The sequence below is a fragment of the Acomys minous genome (assembly GCF_964271855.1).
Source record: "Acomys minous genome assembly, chromosome: 10".
NCBI lineage: Eukaryota > Metazoa > Chordata > Mammalia > Rodentia > Muridae > Acomys > Acomys minous.
Window position 1 is genome coordinate 113,599,585 of NC_140491.1, and position 25,513 is coordinate 113,625,097.

Consider the following 25,513-nt stretch of genomic DNA (forward strand, 5'->3'; position numbering starts at 1 on the left):
CTCAGATTATTTTCTAGGGTTTTCAGCTTTTATTATGAGATCTATTAACCGTCTTAGGTCTTATCTCTTCTTTAGTGTAGCCCATCAACTGTCAGTCGTATTCTAAGCTTCCAGGTTATTTGGAGATTGATATATTTGCCTCTGCGGGGAAACAAAGATACAGTGACTATTGAATTGCTTAGTCTTTTCTTAGCCTTGAAGCTGCTGTGGAATTTCAGTTGCTCCTCTGGGTCTTCAGCGGCTGTTTACACTCTTCATATTGTCTAACTTGCCTGTATGCTGTTATGTTTTGGTTTTTCATCAGTGAGGTCTAACTAAAAAGTCCGTTGGTGGTATATCTAGATAAATTGAGAACGAGGGAAAAGTCAATCTTGGTAGTGTCCAGGACCTTCTATTTATTCCCTTGAATTCAAATAAAGACTATTAAAAGAGGCAGGAATGACTGAGGCGGTCAATTAAAAACTTGTGACAAAGACCTGAGAAATTCCAAAAATGCTGATAAAATAATACTGAACTTGGCTATAAGAAATGGTAGAATTCAGATTCTGACACGTACCAGCTGTGTGGCTTTGAGCAAGGCATTTGGTTCAGTTTCTCCATTTATAAAACAAGTGGTGGGCACTGTTTTCTGAAATTACCTTTCGGGTCTACATATTTTTAATTTATTCCCAGATTTGATCTGGGAACATGCCTAAAGAAGAACATGCCTAAAATTCACCATCTTTAAGTTAAGAGATAGGTACTGCCACATACAGCTGGGCCACAGTGGATTACTTGCCTGTTACGTCTGTTAAATACTACCAGATTTGAGGACATCTGTCTTTCCTAAGCTTACCAGTGTTCTTCTGTATTTCTTCTTTCATGTTACTCCTTCCCCTCACTCAAAAATTAGTCAGGACTAGCTGACCAATTTGGTATCACAGGGCTGGTGAAGAAAAGAGGGTTGGTACTTAAAACTAGACAGCTAGAGAGTAAAAACTGCTGTTAAAAATCTGAGGCTTTTTGGCTGGCGTGATGGAAGGAAAGACCCAATTCTAGAAAGATTCCCCCACCTCTCTCAAAGATCCCTTGCCACACACCTGCATCTATATCCACGTATCGTAATATATAACAATTTAAAAGGTAATTTTTAAAATAATGTATGATAGCTGTAGAATGTTGGTAAGATACAAAACTAAACATGAAAACTGAACCACATCAATGTAGATATACCCACTAATAGTTCCATTTTAAAATATACACATATTTCCACAGCTTAATTGGTGGTATATACTAATCTATACTTCTCTATTCTCCCTTAATCTGCCACTGACTTTCTCAAAAATCATTAGTTTTTTCAAAGTCTCGATTCCTAGTAGATACAACATAGTTGATTAAAAAGTAGCTGTTACCATTTTGGTGGACATTGAAATTATTTTGAGTTTTTTATTTATTTTGCTTTTGGCTTTTACCTATACCTCTGTTTATTATTGTAGAACTCTTTCCTGAAAATGGTACTTGATCCAATGACTGTTGATGCATATGGTGAGGAGTCCTAAAGCGGGGGTAGTACTTTATCCTCCATCACTCTTGCCTAAGCACTGTTGTGCCTCTGTGCACTCGGCATCATTATGTGCTACAACTGTTGAGCAAGGGAGAGATGTTTGTTAATAAGAGGCTTTGGGTTCTGTAAGGCCTTGGATTGAGAAATATTCAACTTACTATAGCAACCACTTCTACAATTTTAACATTTTCTGCCCTAATTTCACTCACTACTATGCCAGTAGGACTTTTTATGTCACATGGGCTATTCTTGGTTTTCTTAATGAACTTTTTAAATTATCTGCTTGTAGATGATCACGTATTACTGAAGTACTTAAATAGTTTTATCTTAACCAGTATGTTAAATATTCATTTCCCCCCTGAGTTTCTGATACTGTTTTGCTCTATCCTTCAAGCCTTTGTTATGTTCCATTTAAAGTATTTCTAATATATTAATTAGTATATAATCTGCTTTTGTGTATTGGTTAATGTTTTAGAATTAATTGTACATGGCTAAGCTATACTGTAATTCCCCACTGTGAATTTTCTAAATATTAGAATTTAAGGTCAGGTGTTAAAGGTCTTTAGTTGAAGTGCTTACATGTATCATCTAGCAGCAATAACTAATATTTAGGCTTTTTAGTCTGTTTTGGACTTATAAACAGAGAAGAAAGCGCAATGTATGAAAGCAGAAAGAGCAAACACCCTGCAATGTTCTGCCATTGTGCTTTAAGAACAGATGTATGCAACATAACTCATGTACTGTGTAAACAAGAACATTGTGAACATTTTCACGTCTGATCACTTAAAGAAAGGGTCCTAAGGTAGTTCTTACTGTAGCTTTTGAGGTGATGACAGGGAAGTTTTCTAGGATGGCTGTAATGCCTCTGGCTGAGAATTAACAGAACAATTTTAACTTGATAAATGCACCACAATTCACAGATGTAATGACTTTAGGCAAAAATCATCATAGCATGTTAGATATATCTGCACAGTAGGAGGAACAGTTACAGCTGGATACTGTTAGAATTTGTTAAGGCTTTTTATTAGTTATTTTTCTGTTGTGGTGATAAAGCACGATAATCAAGGCAACTTACAGACGGGTTGGTTTGACTTACGTTCCAAAGTGCTAAGAGCTTGTCACAGAGGGAGAGTGTGGGCAGCAGGGAGCAGCACGGCTGCGGGAGCAGCAGCAGAGAGGTCCCATCTTGAACTGCAAGCAGGAAGTAAAAAGAACAAACGTGAAATGGCTTGGGTCTTTAAACTCTCAGAACTCACCTCCAATGATATTCTTTCTCCAAGGAGTCCACACCTCCTAGACCTCCCAGTCAGTGCCATGGGCTGGGGACCACGTGTTCAAATACGCAGGACAATGGGGCCATCTCATTCACACTCCACTGACTTTCCTTACAAGCAACACTTGAGCTTGACGTGCTTACCAGCTGTTGGTTGTATTTTATCTAACATGGCTTGTCTCAGAATAGAAACTGGAAAATGTAAATGATACACCTGTCAAGTATGATTGATTGACTTGTGTTAAAAATAAGTTAGTTTAAAGTTTGGGATAGACCCTTAGTGGATTAAGTGGGTTGAAGGAAGATGCATAAGAAGACAGCATTGGTAGCCAAGATGCCTAAAACCTCTTGGCAACCTGAAGTCTTTACTGTTACAGAATCTTTTCTCAGATTTAGGACTAAGGTTTTTTTGTTTGTTTTGTTGTTTTGAGACAGGGTTTCTCTGTGTAGCCTTGACTGTTCTGGACTCACTTTGTAGACCAGGCTGGCCTTGAACTCACAGCGATCCACCTGCCTCTGCTTCCCAAGTGCTGAGATTAAAGGCATGCGCCACCACCACCTGGCTTTAGGACTAAAGATTTTAACGTATGCCATACAAGTTAATTCTACTTGATATATTTATGGCTTAATCTTTCCTTCTGCAGTGTTCCTTTAACATTGAGTGAACACTGTATGAGACAGTTCAGGGTAGATGAACAGGAAAAAGTGGATTTCCTTCGTACTGTAGAACACCTGGTCCTCTGTAAAGATACCCTCTATGGGCGTTTCCTCCTCTCCTCTTATCCCATGGCTAAACATTACGCCGAAACACTCTTATTTCTTCGCTTAGTTCCCGTTAGTGTGTAACACCTCTTTCTAACCTTCATGCAGTTGAACTTTCCTTGGATTTGCTCTCGTCTTTTTAGGCTAGGTGGTGGCAGTAATCTCTCTGATACATACTGCCGTGGGCCTGCTATGTAGTCTCTTATTTGGGATGTTTCCCAAAGCTACCTCATTCCACCTTTAGGACTTTTATTTAGCTACCCTGTACCAAGGTCTCAAATTTTTTGAAGCGTGCTGCAGTTCAGGCTCCGAAGATATATACGACCTAGTTATATGTGTATATCTTTTTGACATGTGGATTTCTTACATATTTCGAAAGCTTTTTAACACATTATTTCAAAACTAACTTCTATATTATGGTGAATGGCATTTGTATCATCTTAGTTGTATGCTTCACTAAGTTACAAACTACTCCTGATACTCCTTTCTTGTTATCCACATCTGAAAAAAAGTTACACTGATTGGTGTGCAGATTCGCCTGTATGCACGCTTCCCGGAGGCTATGGTGTGTCTTCCTCTAAGGCTCTGCCCCTTACTTCCTTTGACACCACTTGTCACTGAACCTGAAGCTTGCAGTTTTGAACTGGGCTGACTCTGAGTTCTTGGGGTAAATTTGCCTACCTCTGCCCTTACCCGCACCACCCCCAAATTTGGGGTTATAAATACACAGGGCCATGCCTGCATTTTTTATGTAGGTGTGATAATTTGAACATCAGTCCTCATGCGTGAATAGTCATCTTACCAAACCTGTATTTTAAAACCTAAGTCCTTTACATTCCGTTGTGTTCTCCATATTTCTTACACCGTAGTCTAACCTGCTGTCTTCTTTCGCTGAGATTATTGCGCAGTAATCCACAGCAAGTATAAGAGAGAGAGCCATGGGCTTGGGCCTTGGCTGCACTGCTGGGAAGTGGAGCTATAAGCCACTGGGAGTGCGCTGTGTAAGGAGGTTGTGAAATCTCTGTCTTGTCTTCATCCTGCGTCTGTTCCTATCTGCTTAGGTGAGCCATTTACTGTGTCATGTGTCCTCTGCCACAGCCTAATGGCGTGCCAATAGTCAAATCTTGGACTAAAATCTTCAAAAGTGATTCAAAATTTACTTTGTAAGTTAATTACCTGAGATACTTTGTTTACGTGACATGATGCTGACCAATACCAGGTACAGACACAGGTCCACTGGAAACACTCGTTACATTCTTATGAGCTCTTCCCTTATTGTGCTGTTGTGCTTTCATGGATTCTGCCACATCATCCTGGTTTCCAGGTTCTGTAGTTCATTTTACCTGCATGTTGCCCCAGTATATTTGCATGTGCTCCTCAGCCTTTTGAAGTTTTTATTTGTTGCCAACTAACATGTTGGTCTCAAGTATCTCTCCCACCCACTGCTCCTCCTGACCCAGTCATTTCTCCTCTTCTCAGCAAGTTCATGCGCCCCTAGCGCTCAGCCAGGCAGACTTCTCCTTTGTAATACACACCACATTTCTGTTTTGTTTGCTGTGGGATTCAGGTCTTTAGCCTCAGGCTACAATCTTGACATCAGGGGCTTTTGTATCATTGTTGGTTCAGGTACCAGTAATAAAACAGTAGAACTCAATAAATCTCTAATGAAATGATACATTTATTTCTCTTTTCTCCAGTGAATCTAAGTATGAATTACAGTATTTTATAATTATAAAGATTAAATTCATTGTGGGTTCATTTTTAAAAATCACAACATAGATGAATATGCTATACTCTGGTCTGGTTAGTTGTAGTAGAAACTGATAATCTTTTCACCAAAATTTACAAGTCCATTTTTTAAGGCATTTATGTAGAACAGTAGGAATAGAAAGTGACTAGAAACAAGTAGCAGATCTCTAGGTCTTGGCTTTCCTATTCTTAATAAAGAATAAGGATTTGATTCATTGTCAACCTAGAGAAAGACAGCTTTTCCTACAGTCCCCTACAATAGCAACTGTTCACTTTTTTAAAAAATATTAAAGTTTGGGAAGAAATAGAGACATGGTTTTCCTTAGGAAATTTGGGAGGAAGTTTTTCTAGGTTTCCAGTAGAGGTCACTCATGTCCACATAAGTGTCTGATGTAGTGAGGGGTTGGTCTTGAAAAAATTGTTTCACCTCTTACATAAGACTAGTTTTAGAAGTATTTTACCTGACTTGTGCAAGGGTGCTGTGTAGTGAGTTGTGTCTGGACTGGCGTTCTTACCTCTCTTCTAAAGCATTTCTCATTACTATATACAACTGTATTTGGATGGTGAGTGTCAAGGTAGACAAAGCGTGAGCTTTGTAGTAGTTTAGAACAAAGACTGTATGGTAATGCTGCTCAGGAAGAAAGGCTTGCGTTGCTTGGAGTATCTCCAGGCACGTTCCATAAGAACGTTTGAGTCCATCAGACTTTATATGTACACCTGACTGCCACAAATATTCCTTCATAAACATGATCCAGCAGATGGAGCACGTTTGTGCATGCGTTTGTGCATGTGCCTGTATTTAAAACATGTTGACTCTAATCCCCTTAAGAAAAAATTATGTAAATTATGTAAATCTTGTAAATCACTATATAACATTGTCAGGGCTGGAAGAAAGAAGAAAGCAGTGTATACAGTGTCTACTCCTCCTTCTCAATACGTGACGTAAAGACTAGGTCCCAAAAACATAACTACTTTTCATGTGTCACAATACTTTACAGAAGAGCCAGGAGGATACATAGCATTTGGCAGTAGTCTGTGTAAAACTTGTTGCTGGTACAGGACGGCTCATAGTTCCAGAAAGTCTGTGCTTATGTGCTGACATACAACAGTGTTTAGATGGTGCCCAGCATAGGGAAGTGTCCACTCTTACTACAGGACAGTGTATTAAGTTATAGTTTCTGGAATTGAACACATGTTTCAGAAGAGAGTTACATGTGTAGGCTTGCAGTGCAGATGAATTACATTTTGTGAAGGTGATGCTCTTTGAATTTTTTCAATTTATTGAGTAGGGCATAGCTCTTGGCGTCCACCACCATCATTTAAATGTGTATTTGTGTACGCATGTGTTGTGTGTAACATTTTTTTTCAGTTTCCATGAGTGTGTAGGTTTTTTAAAATATAGTTTATTAATTTATTCATATTACATCTCAGTTGTTATCCCATCCCTTATATCCTCCCATTCTTCCCTCCCTCCTATTTTCCCTTACTCCCTTCCCCTATGACTGTGACTGAAGGGGACCCCCTGTATGTGCTCATAGGGTATCAAGTCTCTTCTTAGTAGCTTGCTATCCTTCCTCTGAGTGCGACCAGGCCTCCCCATCCAGGGCACATGGTCAAATATGGGGCACCAGAGTTCGTGTGAAAGTCAGACCCCACTCTCCACTCAACTGTGGAGAATGTCCTGTCCTTGGCTAGATCTGGGTAGGGGTTCGAAGTTTACTGAACATATTGTCCTTGGCTGGTGCCATAGTTTGAGCAGGACCCCTGGGCCCAGATCCACCCATCATAATGTTCTTCTTGTAGGCTTCTAGGACCCTCTGGGTTCTTCTAGTTCCCCATTCTCCCTTGATTCTCTCACCTAGAGTCCCAATAGGATGTCCTGTCCCACTTTCCTTGTAAATGAAGACTTTCATGGGACATGCCCCTTGGGCTAGTGTGCAGGTATAAGTGAGTATATACCATTTGACTCTTTCTGCTTCTGGGTTAACTCACTCATTATGATTATTTCTAGTTCAATCCATTTGTCCACAAATTTCGGGAATTCCTTGTTTTTAATAGCTGGATAGTATTCCATAGTGTAAATGAACCACAGTTTCTTTATCCATTCTTCTACTGAGGGACACTTAGGCTGTTTCCATGATCTGGCTGTTATGAATAAGGCTGCTATGAACATGGTTGAGCAAATTTTCTTGTTGTGTGCTGGACCATCTTCTGGGTATATTCCAAGGAGTGGAATAGCTGGGTCTTGAGGAATCCCTATTCCCAATTTTCTGATATAGCGCCAGATAGATTTTCAAAGTGGCTGTACTAGTTTGCATTCCCACCATCAATGAAGGAGTGTTCCTCTCTCCCCACATCCTCGCCAGCATGTGGTGTTGCTTGAATTTTTGTTCTTAGCCATTGGAATCTCAGAGTTGTTTTGATTTGCATTTCCTTGATGACTAAGGAGGTTGAGCATTTCTTTAAGAGTTTCTCAGCCATTTGATATTCCTCTGTTGAGAATTCTCTGTTTAGTTCCAAGCCCCATTTCTCAATTGGGTTATTTGGTTTGGTGGTGTTTAATTTCTTGAGTTCTTTATATATTTTGGATATTAGACCTTTGTCAGATGTAGGGTTGGTGAAGATCTTTTCCCAGTCTGTAGACTGTTGCTTCATTCTGTTGACAGTGTCTCCTGCCTTACAGAAGCTTCTCAGGCTCATGAGGCCCCATGTATTAATTGTTGACCTTAAGGCCTGGGCTGTTGGTGTTCTGTTCAGGAAGTTGTCTCCTGTGCCAATGTGTTCCAGGCCCTTCCGCACTTTCTCTTCTAACTGACTAAGTGTCTCTGGTTTTATGTTGAGGTCTTTGATCTACTTGGATTTGAGTTTTGTGCATGGTGACAAATATGGGTCCAATTGCATTTTTTTACACGTAGACATCAAGTTAGACCAGCACCATTTGTTGAAGATGCTATCCTTTTTCCATTGAATGGATTTGGCTTCTTTGTCAAAAATCAAGTGACCATATGTGTGTGGATTTATATCTGGATCTTCAATTCGATTCCACTGATCAACCAGCCTGTTGCTGTGCCAGTACCATGCTGTTTTAATTACTGTTGCTTTATAGTACAGCTTGAGATCAGGTATGGAGATTCCTCCGGCTGATCTTTTATTGTATAAGATTGTTTTAGCTATTCTGGGTTTTCTGTTTTTCCATGAAGTTGAGAATTGAACTTTCAATGTCTTTAAAAAATTGTGTAGGTATTTTGATAGGGATTGCATTGAATCTGTAAATTGCTTTTGGTAAGATGGCCATTTTTACTATGTTAATTCTCCCGATCCATGAGCAAGGAAGATCATTCCATCTTCTGATGTCATCTTCAGTTTCTTTCTTCAGAGTTTTGAAAATTTTTTCAAACAAGTCTTCACTTGCTTGGTTAGAGTAACTTCTAAATATTTTATATTGCTTGTGGCTATCGTGAAGAGTGTGGTTTTCCTAATTTCTTCCTCTGCATGATTGTCATTTGTATATAGGAAGGCTACTTACTTTGTGTGTAACATTTTAAAATTTTATTTATACATGTGAGTACTCGGCTTACATGTATGCCTGCACGACAAAAGAGAGCGTCAGATCCCATTATAGATGGTTGTGAGCCACCATGTGGTTGCTGGGAATTGAACCCAGGTCCTCTGGAGGAGCAGCCAGTGCTCTCAACCCCTGAGCCATCTCTCCAGCCCCCATGTGTGACATACTTTAGAACAAGCTTGCAATATGTTTTCTATGGCGTCTCCTTTTTTTATTCTATGATATGGAGAAGTTTATTTTAGTGGGAGGGGTACCCCAGCGAGGAAGAGAGAGAAGCACAGAGATAGATAGATAGAGACAGCAAGAGAAGCGGTTCAGAGAGGGAGAGGAGGTGCGCTTGTCTTTTTATCTACTCCTGGGCAGGGACATGCCTAGTGGCAGGTAGGTAATGATGTCATAGGTTGCTAGGCAGACTGGGGGCAGTATGCTAACATTCCTCCCGTTTCCCGTAGGTTCATTGGAAGCAGCTCTTGGCTGCCATGCAAGGGGGAAAAGAAAGAAAAATGCAAAAGCAACAAACTGTTCAGATTGTGTGGTGAAGGGGAAAGAAAAGCTCTGCCCTGGAAAGCTCAGGGTAGAGGGCAGGGTATGTCAGCCATGTCCTGCAGATAGGGACCGAGGAGAGCTGGGGAACCTGGAGCTGTTTGTCCTGGGTCTGCAGCACACTACCTCAGCCTTTTGTAACTGAATAAGGGATGAAGAAATAAATGTCTTTGGCTCCTTCCTGCTGACAGTAGGGCAGTGACAGGGGGTTAAAAGGCTGAAAAGTTGGCCAGGTCCCAGAAGATCAGGCTGCTGTGTTTGCCGCCCAGGGTTGGAGAACATGTGCGGCTAGGAGGGCAGTGCAAGAGCAGCTGGCACGCCCTGTGAGGCTGGACTGGAGCACCCGTAGTAGCTGCTTTGATGCTGTCCTGGGTGTAGGGATCGGGCAGGATACTAGAACAGACCTGCTGATACTTATCTCTCCTTCCTCATCCCTTTATTACCCTTCCTGCTACTCTTCAGTTTTTAATCTTCCCCACATTTTTTCCATTGCCCGTTTGTTTATTTCTCCTCAAGACAGGGTTTCTCTGTGTTACATTCATAGTGTTTTGGCTGTTTGTATTCGGCAGCCTTGAAGAAACCATCTTTCCTATCTTGGTGAGTCTAAAGTTCTGAATGTAACCATTATCTATTTTGAAGGTTATACATCTTCTAAGTAAAACTATTTTTGTAGTAATTTTACAGGTATTGGGTATATTTTCACATCGCTAATGTATTTCTGTGCAGTTGTGGACAGTGTACAAATTATGTGATTTTTAACCCTATTTAAGGCTGATTTATAGTTGTGAAATGCTTGTTTCCTTAACTGTTGATGATTATTACTAAATTATACCCTGTTATTAAGATGTATAAAAGTAGCTGAACTAGGTACATTCCTCGTGAAAATGAATGTAATACTCAAAAGTATAATTTAACCATTGGGATAACTAAGTCTGAAATTGAAATGCCTGTTGAAACTTAATCTTTAACATGACATGAACAGGATCTTGGTGATGTTAAGAACAGATTAAGCTAGAAGTGGTGACACCTGGTTACAGTCTAGGCTGCTGTCAAAGTCTAGTCACAAAGAAAAATAAGGCCTTGCTGGTGTGGTGGTACCCTCCTGCAAAGGCAGGCCTTGTGTGAGGCTGAGGCTTGACTAAACTGCTAGGATACTTGCTAACTTACATCTAGAAAGTTTATTTTCTAGAAATGGCCTGAGTGCTTTTAGAAATAGTCACCAGTGAGAATATATTTTATTTCCACACATTTTATTAACACCAACACTAGCGTTCACTGGCTTGTCCTTTTTACTGGTTGGCTGATTGCTGTGGATGTTTCCTTCCGCTATGTAGCACAGCTCTTGGTTTCCGGTCTTCCCAGGACCCGGGCCTCCTAAGGGTTGCAGGGATGCTCCTTCTTTGCTGTCCATGTCCTGCTGCCTTAGTCTCTTCTGTCCAGAAGGAACTCCTTCGCCGTGTCATCCTTGCTGTGACATGTTTGCTGGTCAGTGCCTTAACTTTCTGACCTTTTCCTGACTTTTTTCCTGTCAGGCAGATTGACAGGCTGTCCATTTCCCCCTGTTCACAGCTCACCTGTCCATCAGTATTGTGTCCTCTGTCTTAAATTTTCTAATCATTAAACAAGAAGAATCTTTTTCTTTTGGCCTTCCATTCTTTGCAGCTAGAGTTTTATTTTTTGTCTGTTTTGCCCTGGCTATGAAGTTGTGTTGGGAAGAGTAGGAAAGCTCAGAGGCCAGAGTGAATACCTACCAACTGCATGAACTTGACGCCATGCTTGTTAAATTGGGGTAGTGTGGGTAATGTAGTTTTAAATGCTAAACCTGATAGCACAATAAACATTGATTTTTCGTATTGCTTACAAAAAAAGTTTATATGCATTTATTCCTTTACTGTTACAGGGGAAAGCTGGGTACATTAATGTTGATAGGCAGGTATGGAAAGTTCCATTTACAGTCATATGCTTAGAATGCTTCCAGAGTCCAACATAATTGCTTTTAAGACATAACTCTAGAGTACATCTGTTGTTTGTAATTCTGAATCTTTTTTAAACAAATCAAGACATGTAAAATATTTATAACATTTTGCGTTAACATGCAAATTCTATATATTCTACAGTTTTTCTCAGTGTTTTACAGTATTCTGACAGCAATTCTAGATTCATAGCAAAGTTCAGTAGAAACTACAGCATTGCATGTACCCCTTTGCCTCCTGCCTCCGCCATATTACCTTCATTGGCATCCGTACAATGGTGTGGGTGTTGTCTATTACACTCCGTGAACTTGCTTTGAACGTACATTGCCACACAAGGTCCCTGGTTTACATCATAGATTGTTCTGGTGCCCTTCAGTTTATGGATTTTGACAAATACGTAGTGACACATTTATCCAGCTTGTCTCTATGTTCCCTCCAGTATCTGCTGATGACAGTTTTACTTCCGTCATAGTTTTGCCTGTCTTAGGATATGGTATGTTTGGAATCTTATAGTATGGAGCAGTGTGTAGATTTTCATATTGTCTTCTTAGACCAAGTAATGTGGATTTAAGATACATCTACGTCTTTTTGTGGCTTGAACTCTTGCATTGAGTTCTATTTCATCATCTTGATGTTTCAGCTTCTTGTTCTGTTACTATGCCTTGGTTACTTTCCAGTTTACACGATTATGAATATTCCTGCTATGCACAGGTTTTTTTAAGTTGAGTTTCCAGTTTCCTGGCTAAATAGCAACAAATGTGATTGCTGGATCATATGGTAAGGTGTGCTTAAAAAGGCCAAAGTATCTTCCAAAGTGAATTATCCACAGGCAGAAATGGGGAAATCTAGACATTTTTCATTGCCTCTCTCATTTTACTTTACTGCAGTAATTTTGTAGCCTTTGTTGAAGAGCTGCCTTTGCTCTCTTGTTACCCTTGCACCTACAAAGATCAGCTGTAGTTAGGCGACCCTCTGGGATCTCTGTTCTTTTCTTTCATTGTTCCTTTTCACTTGTACACACTGATGTCCTTTCTTTGTAGTTGTGTTATAAGTCTTCAACGTGGGGTAGTGCCTGTCTTCCTTCCTTCCTTCCTTCCTTCCTTCCTTCCTTCCTTCCTTCCTTCGTAAATGTTCTTGTTCTTATCTACATAAACTTTAGAATCAATTTGTTGATAACCACAGAAAAATTTGTTGTGATTTGGAGGGGAGAGCATTGAGAAATAGATGAAGTTAGAAGAATTGACATTTTGACACTAGTCTCTCTAGGAATTTGATATGCAGATTATCTGTTTAATTAGTTTCATGGTTTTATCTTTTTAAACATTTACTTATTTTTTTTTATGTGCAAGTGTTTCTCCTGCATATAAGTGCATGCACTCTGCACGCATGCAGTGCCTGCTGAGGCTAGAAGAGGGCATTGACACTTGCGAAATGGTGATGAGCCACCCTGTGGGTGCTAGGAACAGAGCCTGGGTCTTCTGCGGGGGAGCCTCTGCGCTCAGCTGCTGAGTCACCACTCATTTGACTTTCTGCTTTAACATTAGTTAGTTGGCGGATGAAAAATTACCACTGGGCCCATCAGCAATGCCATTGTTGACCTTAGATAAGATTCTCAGTTTGAAACTATTTTAAAAACAGGAGGAGAGAAATTAGAGATAACAAGGAAAGGGACCGCTTTCAAGTTTTCTGTTAAAGGAACACTAAATTGAGAGAAAAGCTGGGAAGGATAGAGAAGCAGTAGTTCATTCGCCAACTTTGGGGAAATGGCTTTGCTGGCTTCTTGTGAATGTTACTCACCTGAGAAGGAAAGGAGGTGGTGGAAGGCAAAGTGGTTGGAGGTTGTGGAGATCCCTCCTGTGGAAGGGAGAGAAACAGAAAGCACCGAGATCAGGTTGGCCATTTTCACCCGTTCTTTCCCACTCAGCTGTGAGGCCTCAGGGGCAGACTTGCCGCCAGCAAATGATGCTTTGAGCTAGTGGGCGTCCTTTCCTGTGCCTCTTGGTGGGTCTGTCCCAGCCTCTCTTATTTATTCCAAGTGTTGCCTTGAAGGAAATGAAAACAGATTCTGTAGGTTAGGTGCTTCTGTTGAATTTAATGTCCTCACATAATAGGGTTAAATGAAGGCTTTTCATGCAGCATGAGGGAAAAAAAGCAAACTTGAGAGTAAGTTTCACGGTGGGAACCTCTCATTTAAGATGGATTCTTCACCATTTCCATCTTCATTTCTTCAAGGCCTAGTAGATTTGTCCAAAGCACCTACTTTCTGTCTACAATTCTACAATCTCAGCTTACCTTCTGTTCAGTCACCTGACGCAGTTTGGTTGTGTGGAAGTTGGTTATCTTGGGGTGCTTAGTCAGTACACATTTTCAGTCTGTACACATTTTCAGTCTGTCAGGAGAGCCAGAGACGTTAGAGAAGCAGCACATGGAAACCTCGTGAGGACTGTAGCGTAGCCTCTGTTCACTGCTGCCGTTCGAAGTTCGTAGCTTCCCAGTGTCGGCTTTGCAGAGTGAATCATGTGCTTAAACTGATGCCATATTATTAATGTGGTTGCAGTACTGTTTTGCACTTACTATTTAAATGGGACCTCCAGACCATTTCTAAGTCAATGGGTAGTTTAAAGAACAAAAGCATACGCAAACTTATGTTTAGAAGGCCAGGATAATTAATGTAGAAACCTAGAGGAAAATAGGTGGGAGAAATGTCTCAGTCATTAAGAACACCTGCTGCCTTTGTAGACGGCCTGGGTTTGATTCCCAGCACTCATATCAAATGGCCCAATGCTTAGAGAAGATACTACTGTCTCTCTCCTAGCCTATGTGAGTACCTTCACTCATGTGCACACTTCCTCCCTGCCCACGCCCACTCACATGTACACATGATTAAAAAGAAAATGAAGTTTTAAACAAATAGAAGAAAATGCCGTTTTGTCAGGGGTGTTTGAACAATGTTCATAGGAATCATAGTTACATCACTAATCAGACATTTGTGAGTTTTGATTATATTGGACTGTTAACATTTTTATTTCATAAATGATACTGATGTTGAGGACACTGCATTAAAATGTTTCTGTGATTCAGTAGAATTCAAGTCTTGATATCTTAACATTCCCCTACAAGAACCCAGGCTTCTTGAAGCTGGTTCCAGGGCCAGAAGGCTAAAGCATCTTCTTGTGCCTGGAAAACTGTACTTCAAAATGCATGGTAGAAGCATGTTGGAGCTGTTAGTAGGCTTTCCCACTGGGAAAATCTATGATGATTCATGCAACAAAGTTATTAAAAGCAATAATAAATTATAAATCATTGGAAAGAAATAGTACTTTATGAGACAGTATCAATAACATAGCATGTATATAAAGACATAAGGGCAAGAGGGAGCTCAAAGCAGTTGTTAAATGTGGAGGGAGAACTGGAGTTGAAAAATCATGATTATGCCAATGTCTTAGGAAACTTAGAGGACTCTAAATGAGTGTTAAGTCTAGAGGAGAAAGTTGGATGAAGAGAAGGATGTTTGCGTGTTGGTACTCTATCTAACCCACGAGTACCTAGTGGTGCAGAACTGATAGTAACTAAACAGTAGGAACCTTGGAAAGTATCATCAGAGGGTGAAGCTCAGGACCACCAGGGCGGGACAGGACACCAAGCATGTCCTTCAAGGTGCTGTGCCCACACACTTACTTCTTTGGTTCGGAGTATGTTACTTGAGTCTCATTATGAGAGAGCCACGGACACACTCAAGAGATGCTGCCCTACTTTTTAATGGACTATATTCTGCCCCCCCCCAATCAGAAAAATTAAATTTTGATAGAACCATGTTGTTAAAGGAAAGTGAAGGCGTAAGTGGGTGTAGTGAGGTGCACATGGTGGATTTTGCCTGGCATTACAGCACTCCAGATGGGAAGGCAAGATGATTACAAGTTCTAGGCCAGCCTGTGGCTACATAGTCTTGGAATAGATTAAAAGTATAAGATTAAGATAAGGTTTTCTTGACTCTATGGCTAGATCTTTTATGTGGGAGGAAAAATTAGGTATATTACAGAATTGACAATTATCTCATGCAAATTATAGATTAATATGGTTGACATAGTTTCTCAAATTGTACCTGTTGACTTGTAAATTATTTTTTGTGAGAGTACATGTAAGTACGTGGAAAGGGCCACAGTGTGAGTGTTGATGTGTGTGTGGAGGGCACAGTGAGAGCAGGAGGGAGGAGAGTGAGCAGGCAAACAGCAGCGCTGGCAGGAAGTATCACGTTTACGTGGCCTTTGTATTGTCATTGTAATTCTTCTGTTCATTTGGAATACTTAAAGTTTATGCGTGTGGGCGTGAGCACACCTGGTTAGTCTTATTTCTTTAGCTTGCTTTTTTAACTTCTAGTTTTGCATTCATCTTAAGGTGTTAACTTACATTTTTTCTAGATGTGTATATTGATTTTTAATTTCTTTTAAATAGTGCTGGGCCTAAAGGAGATAACATTTATGAATGGAGGTCAACTATACTTGGTCCACCAGGTTCTGTATATGAAGGTGGTGTTTTTTTTCTGGATATCACATTTTCTTCAGATTATCCATTTAAGCCACCAAAGGTAAGAGCCTAGATTAATTGATTAATATTAACCTTCTCCAAAATCCAGGTATCCTGGAATTTATATGTATATTAATGTAATTTTTATTTCATTGTTGTTCATGAATTAATATGGAAATTGAGAACCAATTATTTTAAATCCAAAAAGTCACTGACTTCTGCCTTCTAAAAATAATTGTATATGCAACATGGTTTGTTAATAGTAAATAAAACTATACATTGAGTAAAACATAAATGTGAACTTATACAAAGCTCTCTTTGTGAAATATACCTGATTGACAACTTTCAGTAGTAGGTTAATAATAAACATTTTGTCTTTATTCATAGATAAGGAAACACTGGAAAACTAGCAGAGGAAAAGCCAGTACTTACATACTCCTTTTGTGCCCTCTGCAAATGTAGTACAGAATAGTGGCAGGCTCCCTTCTACCTTCTTAATGCATTTAAATGGAGTGTTCACCTGGGTAGCAGACAGGAAACTGTGGCTCTGCCAAGTGTAAACATGATGCTTAGGTGAAGACTGCCTCCTCCGACTTTTCATTATAACACAGTCAAACAACAACCCTAGCGGAGTTTCTTACAGAGGAATCAGGAAGGTTGTCAGGACCATAGCCCCCAGCTAGTACAATGCTTTTCTTTTCATTTTTTCTTTAAATTGCACACAATTTTTTAATGCAACATATTCTTATTATGATTTCCTCTCTTCCCAGATCTGCCCTACTTCCCCTCTCACCCAAACTTTTCTCTTTCTCTTTAGGATACAAACAGGTATCTTAAAAAAAAAAATCATAAAAATAAAATTAGATAAAGACAAACCAAAATAGGATAAAACAAACAAACAAATACAAGAAAGAGAGACAGAGTTTCTGTCTTTTCTGTGTGAAATGCTTTTCTTTTTAAATCCTGGAATTCTTTTAAATATATGTCAGCTGGGCGGTGGTGGCGCACGCCATTAGTCCTAGCACTTGGGAGGCAGAGGCAGGCGGATTGCTGTGAGTTCAAGGCCAGCCAGCCAGGACAGATAAACCCTGTCTGGATAAAACAAAAAACAAGACAAAACAAACAAACAAAGTAGTGATTCAGTGTGTTTCTGTGTGTGTCTATTTATCTATCTTACCTATCTATCCACACACTATATCTGTCTGACCTTTTCAATTCTGTGTGTGTGTGTGTGTATTTATGTATGTGTATGCGTGTGTCTGTAAAGGCTTACTTGATTTTGTTGTTGTTTTCAAGACAGCTGTGGCTGTCCTGGAACTGTCCCTGTAGACCAGGCTTGAACTCACAGAGTTCCTCTGCCTCCCAAATGCTGGGGTTAAAGGCGTGCAGCACACCCAGTGACTTACTTGATTTTTAGAAAGGACATTTTTGGGAATGTATTCTCTAACACAGTGTAACAATAGTCCCACCTAGTGGAGACTACCTGAAATTACACACAGGGTTCTTCCGTTCTCTCTCAAATAGAATTTTCATGTTATCCTGATCAGTTTCCCCTCCTTGCACTTCTCCCAGCCTTAGCACCCCCCATACAAAACAAGGTTCAATAAAACAAGGGAAGAGCCTTCATGGAGGCTCTGTAAGGCAACTGAACTGGAGGAAGAGAGTCCCAAGAACAGGAGAAGAGTCAAAGGTACACCCACTTTCACTGCTAGGACTCTCATAAAAACACCACAGCCATGACATACACGGAGGACTTGTACAGACGATGCCAGCCCTGTGCTTGCTGCTTCAGTCTCTGTGAGAGGGGAGGGACCTTATGAAAACCTCCAGTTTAGACACTCCTCACATACCTGGCTTTAGGTCTCTGTACCTAACTCCCATCTGCTGCTGGAGGAGGGTTCTCTGGTGACAAGTGGACAAAGCACTAACCTGAGTGTAGCAGAATATCATTGGGAATCAATTGATCAATTTTTGTTCGCTAGCTGCGTTTGGTTCTATTCAGGTCTCTGAGCTACCCAGTCTGCGGTTCCTGGCCACCCAGGCAGTGTAGGGCGTGCGCTCCGTGGGCTGGTTGTTGGCCACTGCGCTCCCATAGCCCCAGCACATCTTGCAGGCAGGGTAGATTGATTGTAGGTCAAGGTTTTTGTGTCTGGGTTAGTGCCCAGGTTCTGTAGCCTGTAGAGAATCTTCCTGTAGCACAGAGAACATAGGCGTGAAGGCCCCATGCCGGCTACATTCAGTGAGTTACATGGATGTTGTCCTCAACAGCTCCCCTCCCCCCTCCCCCCCACCAGCCCCCAGTCAGTTAGCAGAGAACTGCAGTAACTGCAGTGAACTTCCTAAAGGCCCTTTGTCCTTGCATCAGCCTGGGTTGTTTGGCCCGTTAGAATCTAAGATCCTAAAAGTTACCTTTAAAAGCTCTTACCATCTATCTACAGGGCTCGCTAAGTCAAATAGAGGATTGTTAAGTGAAGTAAAGGGTCAGAACACTCATGTCATAGTGCCACAAATTGGATCTTCATGGAGAATGATACATGTTTAATGTCAGCTAATTGTCAACTGCTCAGTTTTAACTCTTTGGTTGTTCTCTGTATAATAAAGCTTTTGTAAGCCTTATGCTTACTTTATAAATACTGAGACTTCCATGTGTGTAGGTTTTCATGTTGGAAATTGGTCTTAACACTTTAGAAAAGTAGGGGGAGAAAGTTAACAGGACATATTTGTATAATATTTTTGTGTGTAAGAGGAAAATAATGTAATTTAAAAGGTGCTTACATTTTTCTTAGTACCATTAATGGAATTGTCTAGCACAAGAGGTTTGACTTGCCATTTTTATTAGTATATGGCTATATATAGATTAGTATGCTATGAAGTTACAGTGTGTTACATTTATAAATCACTAATGTTGTCTTCTTGTTAAAATAAATGTTTTTTTCATTTTGAAACCCTATACCTAAATAAAACAAATAAAATTTGTAGTTTCTTGGTATCAAAATAAGCTATTTCTCTCTCTCTCTCTCTCTCTCTCTCTCTCTCTCTCTCTCTCTCTCATATTTTTGTTTGTTTTGTTTGTCTGGCTGTTTTTGGTTTTTGGAAACAGTTTCTCTGTGTATCTCTGGCTGTCCTGGAACTAGCTCTGTAGACCAGGCTGGCCTTGAACTCACAGATCTACCCACCTCTGCCTCCCAAATGCTGGGATTAAAGGTGTCCACCACCACTGCCGGGCTTCTCTATAGTATTTTTGAAGTTCAAATAAAGTGTTGAACTTTTTAAAGAGTAACAGAAAATTTGTTAATGGCTAGTAATTTGTTTAGTTACTCTTGATAGTTGGAAGAATTTAATATCTCAATTGTATTTGAAAATAATTTCTATATCTCTTAAGTAATAAGCTGTCAGTCATCTGGACAGGCATGTATTACTTCCATATTCTTGAACAACATTGTCTAATAGAAGCTTAGTAGCAAAGTGCAAAATACATGAATAATTTTAAGTTTCCATACCCACATTAAAACAGGAAAAGGGCCAGGTGTGGTGGCGCACGCCTTTAATCCCAGCACTTGGGAGGCAGAGGCAGGTGGATTGATGTGAGTTTGAGGTCAGTGTGGTCTACAAAGTGAATCTAGGGAGCCTAGGCAACACAGAGAGACCCTGTCTCGAAAAAGAAAAAAAAAATTTACATTCTGTTCTGGTTTTGGTAGCAAGTCTTTGAAACCTGGTATGTTGACTATGTACAATTCAGATCTTTGCGTTTGCACACAGCTGCTTTGCAGTGTGTCCTGACTTCCTCTGTAACCCCGCTTAAGCCATCATTCGGTAGTAGGTTTGTATGTGTGTTCCTCCACTCTTCCTACCTTTGTTTTTTCTTTTCTTTTTTTTTTTTTTAAATTTAATCCCACCACCCAAAAGGCACTTTTGGGTGTTCTTCCTGTTCCCAGGTACACTCCTAATTCTAAGATTGGGAATTCTTATTTTCTCCACATGTCCAAATGATCAGTTTTCCTTTCAACTACTTTTTGCATTTTCTTAGAAACATGCAAGTATTTATTTCTGAGGAAGAGGTGTTAGTTTCTTTGATCCAGTAGCTGAAAACCTTGCTTTTTTATGCCAGTGTCTAGCCAGACACTGAAGCAGCTGTAGAAGTGACTAAGAGAAAGGAAGGGAAGGCGGACACTGCTGTGGCCTCCTCTCAGGCCTTCACTTTGTTCTGACATACTGAGTTGGTGATCCTTAGGAGAAGCTGACCTACCCTTTAAAGACTTGTTCATCTTTTCTTCCTGCCTTTGAGTGCCAAAACATTCCTCTTCTCCACTTTCCATGCTCATGCATGTCCACAAAGATGTATATGCTATATGGCTACACATGTACATGTGTGAAGTGATTCTATAGGCTAATTGATCAGTTGCTCACCTGCTCACTTTGTTCTTAAGACAGGATAGTTCTGGTTCTTTATGCGGTGCAAGCTTATAACTCCACCTAACCCTCAGGAAACAAAGTCAGGAGAATTGCTTTGAGTTTGAAGCCAGTGCAGTCTGCGCGGCAAGTTCAGGTCAACCAGACCTACATACCTTGGGACCTGGTATAAAAAACAAAACAACAACAAGAAAACAGAATGTTAACAAATGTTACCTTTTTAAATATTTTAAAATAGTTTTCAGATTTTAAAAAAATATTTAAAAACAGTTTAAAATATAACTGTTTAACGTTGTTGTCACGCCCAATGTAAGAGTAGCACTGGTTAATTATTTGCTGTCACATCATCTGTGATGCGTTACTGCTGAGGTGAAGTAGTGACATAGCCTGTTTTCCTCTTGTGTCCACTGTGACCGTACGTAGGTTACCTTCCGCACCAGAATCTACCACTGCAACATCAACAGCCAGGGAGTCATCTGCCTGGATATTCTGAAAGACAACTGGAGCCCTGCTCTGACGATTTCAAAGGTTTTGCTCTCTATTTGTTCCCTTTTGACAGACTGCAACCCTGGTAAGCAAATCTTTATAAATCTACAAATAAGGCTCTTTGTTTAATGCTTATGAAGATATAATTGTTATTATTAGGAAGATCAGCATAAGATTTTTTGAGAGATGGTCATGGAGGTTGAGTCAGCCGAATAATAAGTCTGAGGCTGACGTCTGGCATGTAGACTTCTGAGTTAGCTCAGGCTACTTGGTGAGAGCTTCTCTCAAAAACTCAAAGGCAATTGTGAGGAAACCAATGCCATTACAATTAGACACTGGGCCAGAAGCTTCTCAATATTCATTTAGTTTACTGATATCCTACTATGAAACCTCTGCTTTCAAACTGCAGGGCTGTGCAGACTATTTCTGCCAGAGAGGAGCAGTGTCTCTGATTCCCTTTCCCTCCTTCCATGCTTCCATGAGCTTTATTGTCTTCACCCAGTAGTTAAGAGTTTCTCCTTTTTTTGTATTAAATAGAGTGGTGATGGATAATACAGTGGTAGCTCATGAATCAGTCTAGTTAGTTACTGTATGAGCTCAAAATGACTAGTGTATAATTCTGTGACTTCTGAAATACAGTAAGAAATGGAACATCGGTAGCAGACTTGTTAGAGTTATGTTTAGACCTAGAGCTTCACCTCTTATTATTGTGTACGCTTGGCTGTTAGACATGAGAGAGGGTTCAGGGAAGGAGAGCTGAGTAGTTATGCATTTGTTTAAGCAGAAAGTTAGAAATAACCGGAGTGTCCATTAGGAGACTAGCAGTTAAAGCATGGAACAACTCTGAGCTCACAGGGAGCCAGTCTGAGTTCTAGGATGTCAAGATGCAGGGCCTGGAGAAGATCCATAAGGCATATATAGACTACCTGAGAAAAATGACTGCGAGGTGGTAGCAGTTGGTTGCCAGGGAGAGGATCCCGAGTCTTTGGAGTCCGGGAGGGAAAGCTTTTATGGGGTCTATATTGGCTTTGTCTGGAACAATTTCTGTACCATGCACACATACTTTTACTTACGAAAGTTTTTTCAACTTTTATTTAAAATTTTTACTTAAAATGAAATGATAGTTTTTTAGTGCCTTATGTTTACAATTACAGACATTGCATGACCAGCAGGGAACATTTCATTCTGAGTAGCACTGTAAGATGGAAACTTTTCTATAAAACTTATGTTAACATGATGCGTAACAAAACAAAAATGTAGCCTCTATCTACCACATTTTCATAGTTTAATAAAATGTCAAGAATAACACATCAAGGAAGCTGCATCCATGATACCTCAAAAGATATCTTAGGCACGATGACATTCACAATTGGATGCCAGTGTGTTTCTGGGGAGGGGAGTCTGACAAGTCCCAACCCCTAAGTGAAGAGCTGCAGACAGTCAGCAGCTGATGAGCCCGTAACAGGTTATGTAGTCCTAAGTGATGAGCCCTAAATACATGGATGAGGAGAGAGGGAGGGAAGGAGGAATGTACATAGATATATACATATATGTAACGGGACAGAGAGAGCTCGTGAGCTCAGGGAGAGACGTAAGTAGAAGGAATGGCAATATAGTAGTCATGTGATTCTCAAAAAATAAAATTAAGTTTTAAATATTTCTTATAAATGAATACACCTCTTAAAAGTCATTAAATTACAGCTGATGTCTTTACTGAAAGGGATTTCTTTGGAAAAATCTAAACATTCTGAATTAAAATAAAAATACTGCTGAAATATAATTTTTAATTAATGCCTTGTTAGAGCGGTATGTTTAAATCACACCTGATGTCTTAATGTCATTTTCACTCTTCCAGCGGATCCTCTGGTTGGAAGCATAGCCACTCAGTATTTGACCAACAGAGCAGAACATGACAGGATAGCCAGACAGTGGACCAAGAGATACGCAACATAATTCATATAATTTGTATGCAGTGTGAAGGAGCAGAAGGCCTCTTCCCACTGCGCTGCGGATCTTTATAGCCTTTACAATACGGACTTGTGTGTATATGTTATACTGATTCTACTCCCTGCCTTTACCCTGGAGCCTGGAGACTCCCCCAGGGGTAAATGCTCTCGGGAGTAGAACTTTGTAGCTGTAGATTAGTTACGTTTAAAATGCCTACTTGCAAGTCTTGCTTCTTTGGGATATCAAAATGTATTTTGTGATGTACTAAGGATACTGGTCCTGAAGTCTACCAAATATTATAGTGCATTTTAGCCTAATTCATTATCTGTATGAAGTTATAAAAGTAGCTGTAGAGGACTAGGAATTATGTCATTTGTATTAAGCCCAGATCTATTTCTGAGTATGTGGTTCATGCTGTTGTGAAAATGTTTTACCTTTGTCAGTTTGTAAGGAGAGGATTTCCTTCTACCCTTTGTAGCTCAGAGAGCACTGATGTGTCATCTCAAACACAATAAACATGCTCCTGAAGGCATAGTGTCCTGTCGTCATGTTGGAAGTCTTGTCAGAAGGTGTGTCTGAGGTGATTGTGATGAAATAAAGATGTGGCACTCAAGATTGATTATTAAGGACTAATACAAATGATGAATTATTAAATTGAAAACATTTAAAAATCCTAAGTCTGTAGAGTTTTTCCTTTAAGGATAGAATACAGTGGGCTTAAATATGAAGCCGGATTTAAACCATTGGTCTTAAAAAAAAAAAACCACATGAATTCTACATTGATGATGTCGCATTTGAATTGAAAAACAAAGTCCTGGGTTATTCAGGACTCTCTCCATGTCTTTCAGACATTTTGTTTCCAAATTGGTGATTTCTGTTCAAAGCTGGGCAATATTGTCAGATAATTGCTATGCTATGATTGCTTTTCAATGGTGCTTTTCCCTTTGATCCTGATCTTGAATTTTTATGGTGCATTATTGTTACTGTGATACATGGCCAGCAAGTTAGCCGGAGGCTCAAGAGCCATTTTTCCTGAAGGTAAAAGGTGGTTAGTGTGCAGGAGTGGTGCTCTCAGTTGAAGACATACTAAGTTGTAAGGGTTTAGAGGTTACATTACTTCTAAGTATAATTACTAAGTATACGTTTAAGATTGTAATTATTAAACTTTCTTAAGAGAATTGTAAACAATATAATTGTACTATTTTTCCCTGTGCCTGGAATAAACTATCTGTGGTCAGTGTCTTTTCCGGTCCTAAATATGGTAATACAGTACCATAATAAAATTTATGGAAATTAAGCAAGCATTGTTTTGGACTAGGAATGTTAGCTCAGTGGTAGAGTCTGACTTATCATCTTCAGCAACACACACACACACACACACACACACACACACGAACACACACCCAGGAAAGTGAACCATATAGTTATGTAGACTACCACTATAAAATAAGAGGGCTTCTGTTCAAGTATTTGATGATAGAAGTCTTAAATCAGAGGGAAGCTTAGTGGTTACCTTTTTCCTGCGAGTACAACACACCCACATATCCAGTACCCTTTTAAAAGGGAACAGCTAACAACACGTTCATGTTTAGAGGATTTAATCTTTATCTTTGGAAACTTCATCTTATTTTAAACAGAAATAAAAAATTCACAGTTCTAAGTCAGTGTGATGAGAGTGGAGGTCTTGTATAGAAACCAAAAGGATTTTAACGAACCATGGTAAGCTGAAGAAAGCACTTTTTCCCACTGCTGAGCTTGGCCGTTCTATCCCCTAAAGCAGTGGCTTCTTTTGGTGCTAGCAAGCTTTCCTTTTGAATACGAGGCTGTTGTTGCATTGGCAGTCCAATTGTAAGTGTGCGGATATGACCAGGCCACCACACATCCCATCAGACCTGTGGTGTTTTAATGATCCCTTTCTGAGGAGCTGGGCAGTGCACCAAATAGTGTTGAATATACATACTGGCTATATCTGTTGTCTGTAACAGAATTTTTCATGGATTAATTGCAACTTCTCCAATTAAATAAAGAATATTTGAATAAATCTTTAAGAATCTATTTTAGTTTCAGATTTATTTCTAATGAATATTGGGTAGTTCATTAATACTTACTATAGGAACACTTACATAGTTCCCCCTGTTTAACCCCTTGAAAATGAGACAAGTAATACTAAAAACAAAAACATCTTACATAACCACATCAAAAGTTTGAATTGCTAAGCATATCAAGTATATTAATTATCAGGATATGACCTTTTCTTTTGCAGTAGGAGTCTTAACTAATTGTGAGCATGAAAATTTGCAGTTTTGACCCATGCTACCTTTTCTCAGAAGAGTTTTGCTCTCTGAGAGGTAAAGACCGTGAGCTAGTCCCCTGGTATTCAGTGGTATACAAGTAATACTAGAGCTGGTGCAAAGGCGGGACAGTTCCCCTTCTGAAGCTTGAGTTGTCACCATGTTAATGCACACGTCAACACACTGCTAGTCACAGTCTACCTTGTGGACTTTGAACGGACCGTTTATGTATGAGCTGAAACAGCACTTATTTTTTTGTTAGACTACTTTAAGAAACTAATCTTACAGTAACTACATCATGGTTATATTTCAGTGACTGTTCCTTATTCAAAGTATGTAAATGTATAAGCCTCTTTGTTTTATATCTAGCCACATTAGTTTTTCCAAGTAATACCGAAATAAAATATAATTACATTTTAGTAGATGTATACTGTTTGAGTGCATAGC

At 39.8% G+C, this 25,513-nt stretch overlaps 1 protein-coding gene and 1 long non-coding RNA gene across 5 annotated transcripts in view; one reads left to right on the top strand and one right to left on the bottom strand.

Moving 5' to 3' along the window:
* UBE2E3 (ubiquitin conjugating enzyme E2 E3) overlaps window positions 1–23,307 on the top strand; it is a 67,398-nt gene extending 44,091 nt beyond the window's left edge. For all 3 annotated transcript variants that reach the window (XM_084798921.1, XM_084798919.1, XM_084798920.1), the window contains exons 4-6: window positions 15,861–15,993; window positions 20,766–20,913; window positions 22,684–23,307. In XM_084798921.1, the coding sequence (XP_084655047.1) occupies window positions 15,861–15,993; window positions 20,766–20,913; window positions 22,684–22,781 (379 nt within the window). In that variant the 3' untranslated portion in view covers window positions 22,782–23,307. The remainder of the gene's footprint in view (window positions 1–15,860; window positions 15,994–20,765; window positions 20,914–22,683) is intronic.
* LOC311607232 lies at window positions 10,155–20,750 on the bottom strand. Of its 2 annotated transcripts, none has more exons than XR_014782563.1 (3): window positions 20,340–20,750; window positions 16,365–18,122; window positions 10,155–13,262 (listed from the first exon to the last, which is right to left on the bottom strand). It is a non-coding gene; the product is annotated as an uncharacterized lncRNA (long non-coding RNA). The 2 variants fall into 2 exon arrangements; XR_014782564.1 differs by having other exon boundaries at window positions 16,365–16,479; window positions 17,862–20,750.
* Window positions 23,308–25,513: the final 2,206 nt, after the last annotated feature.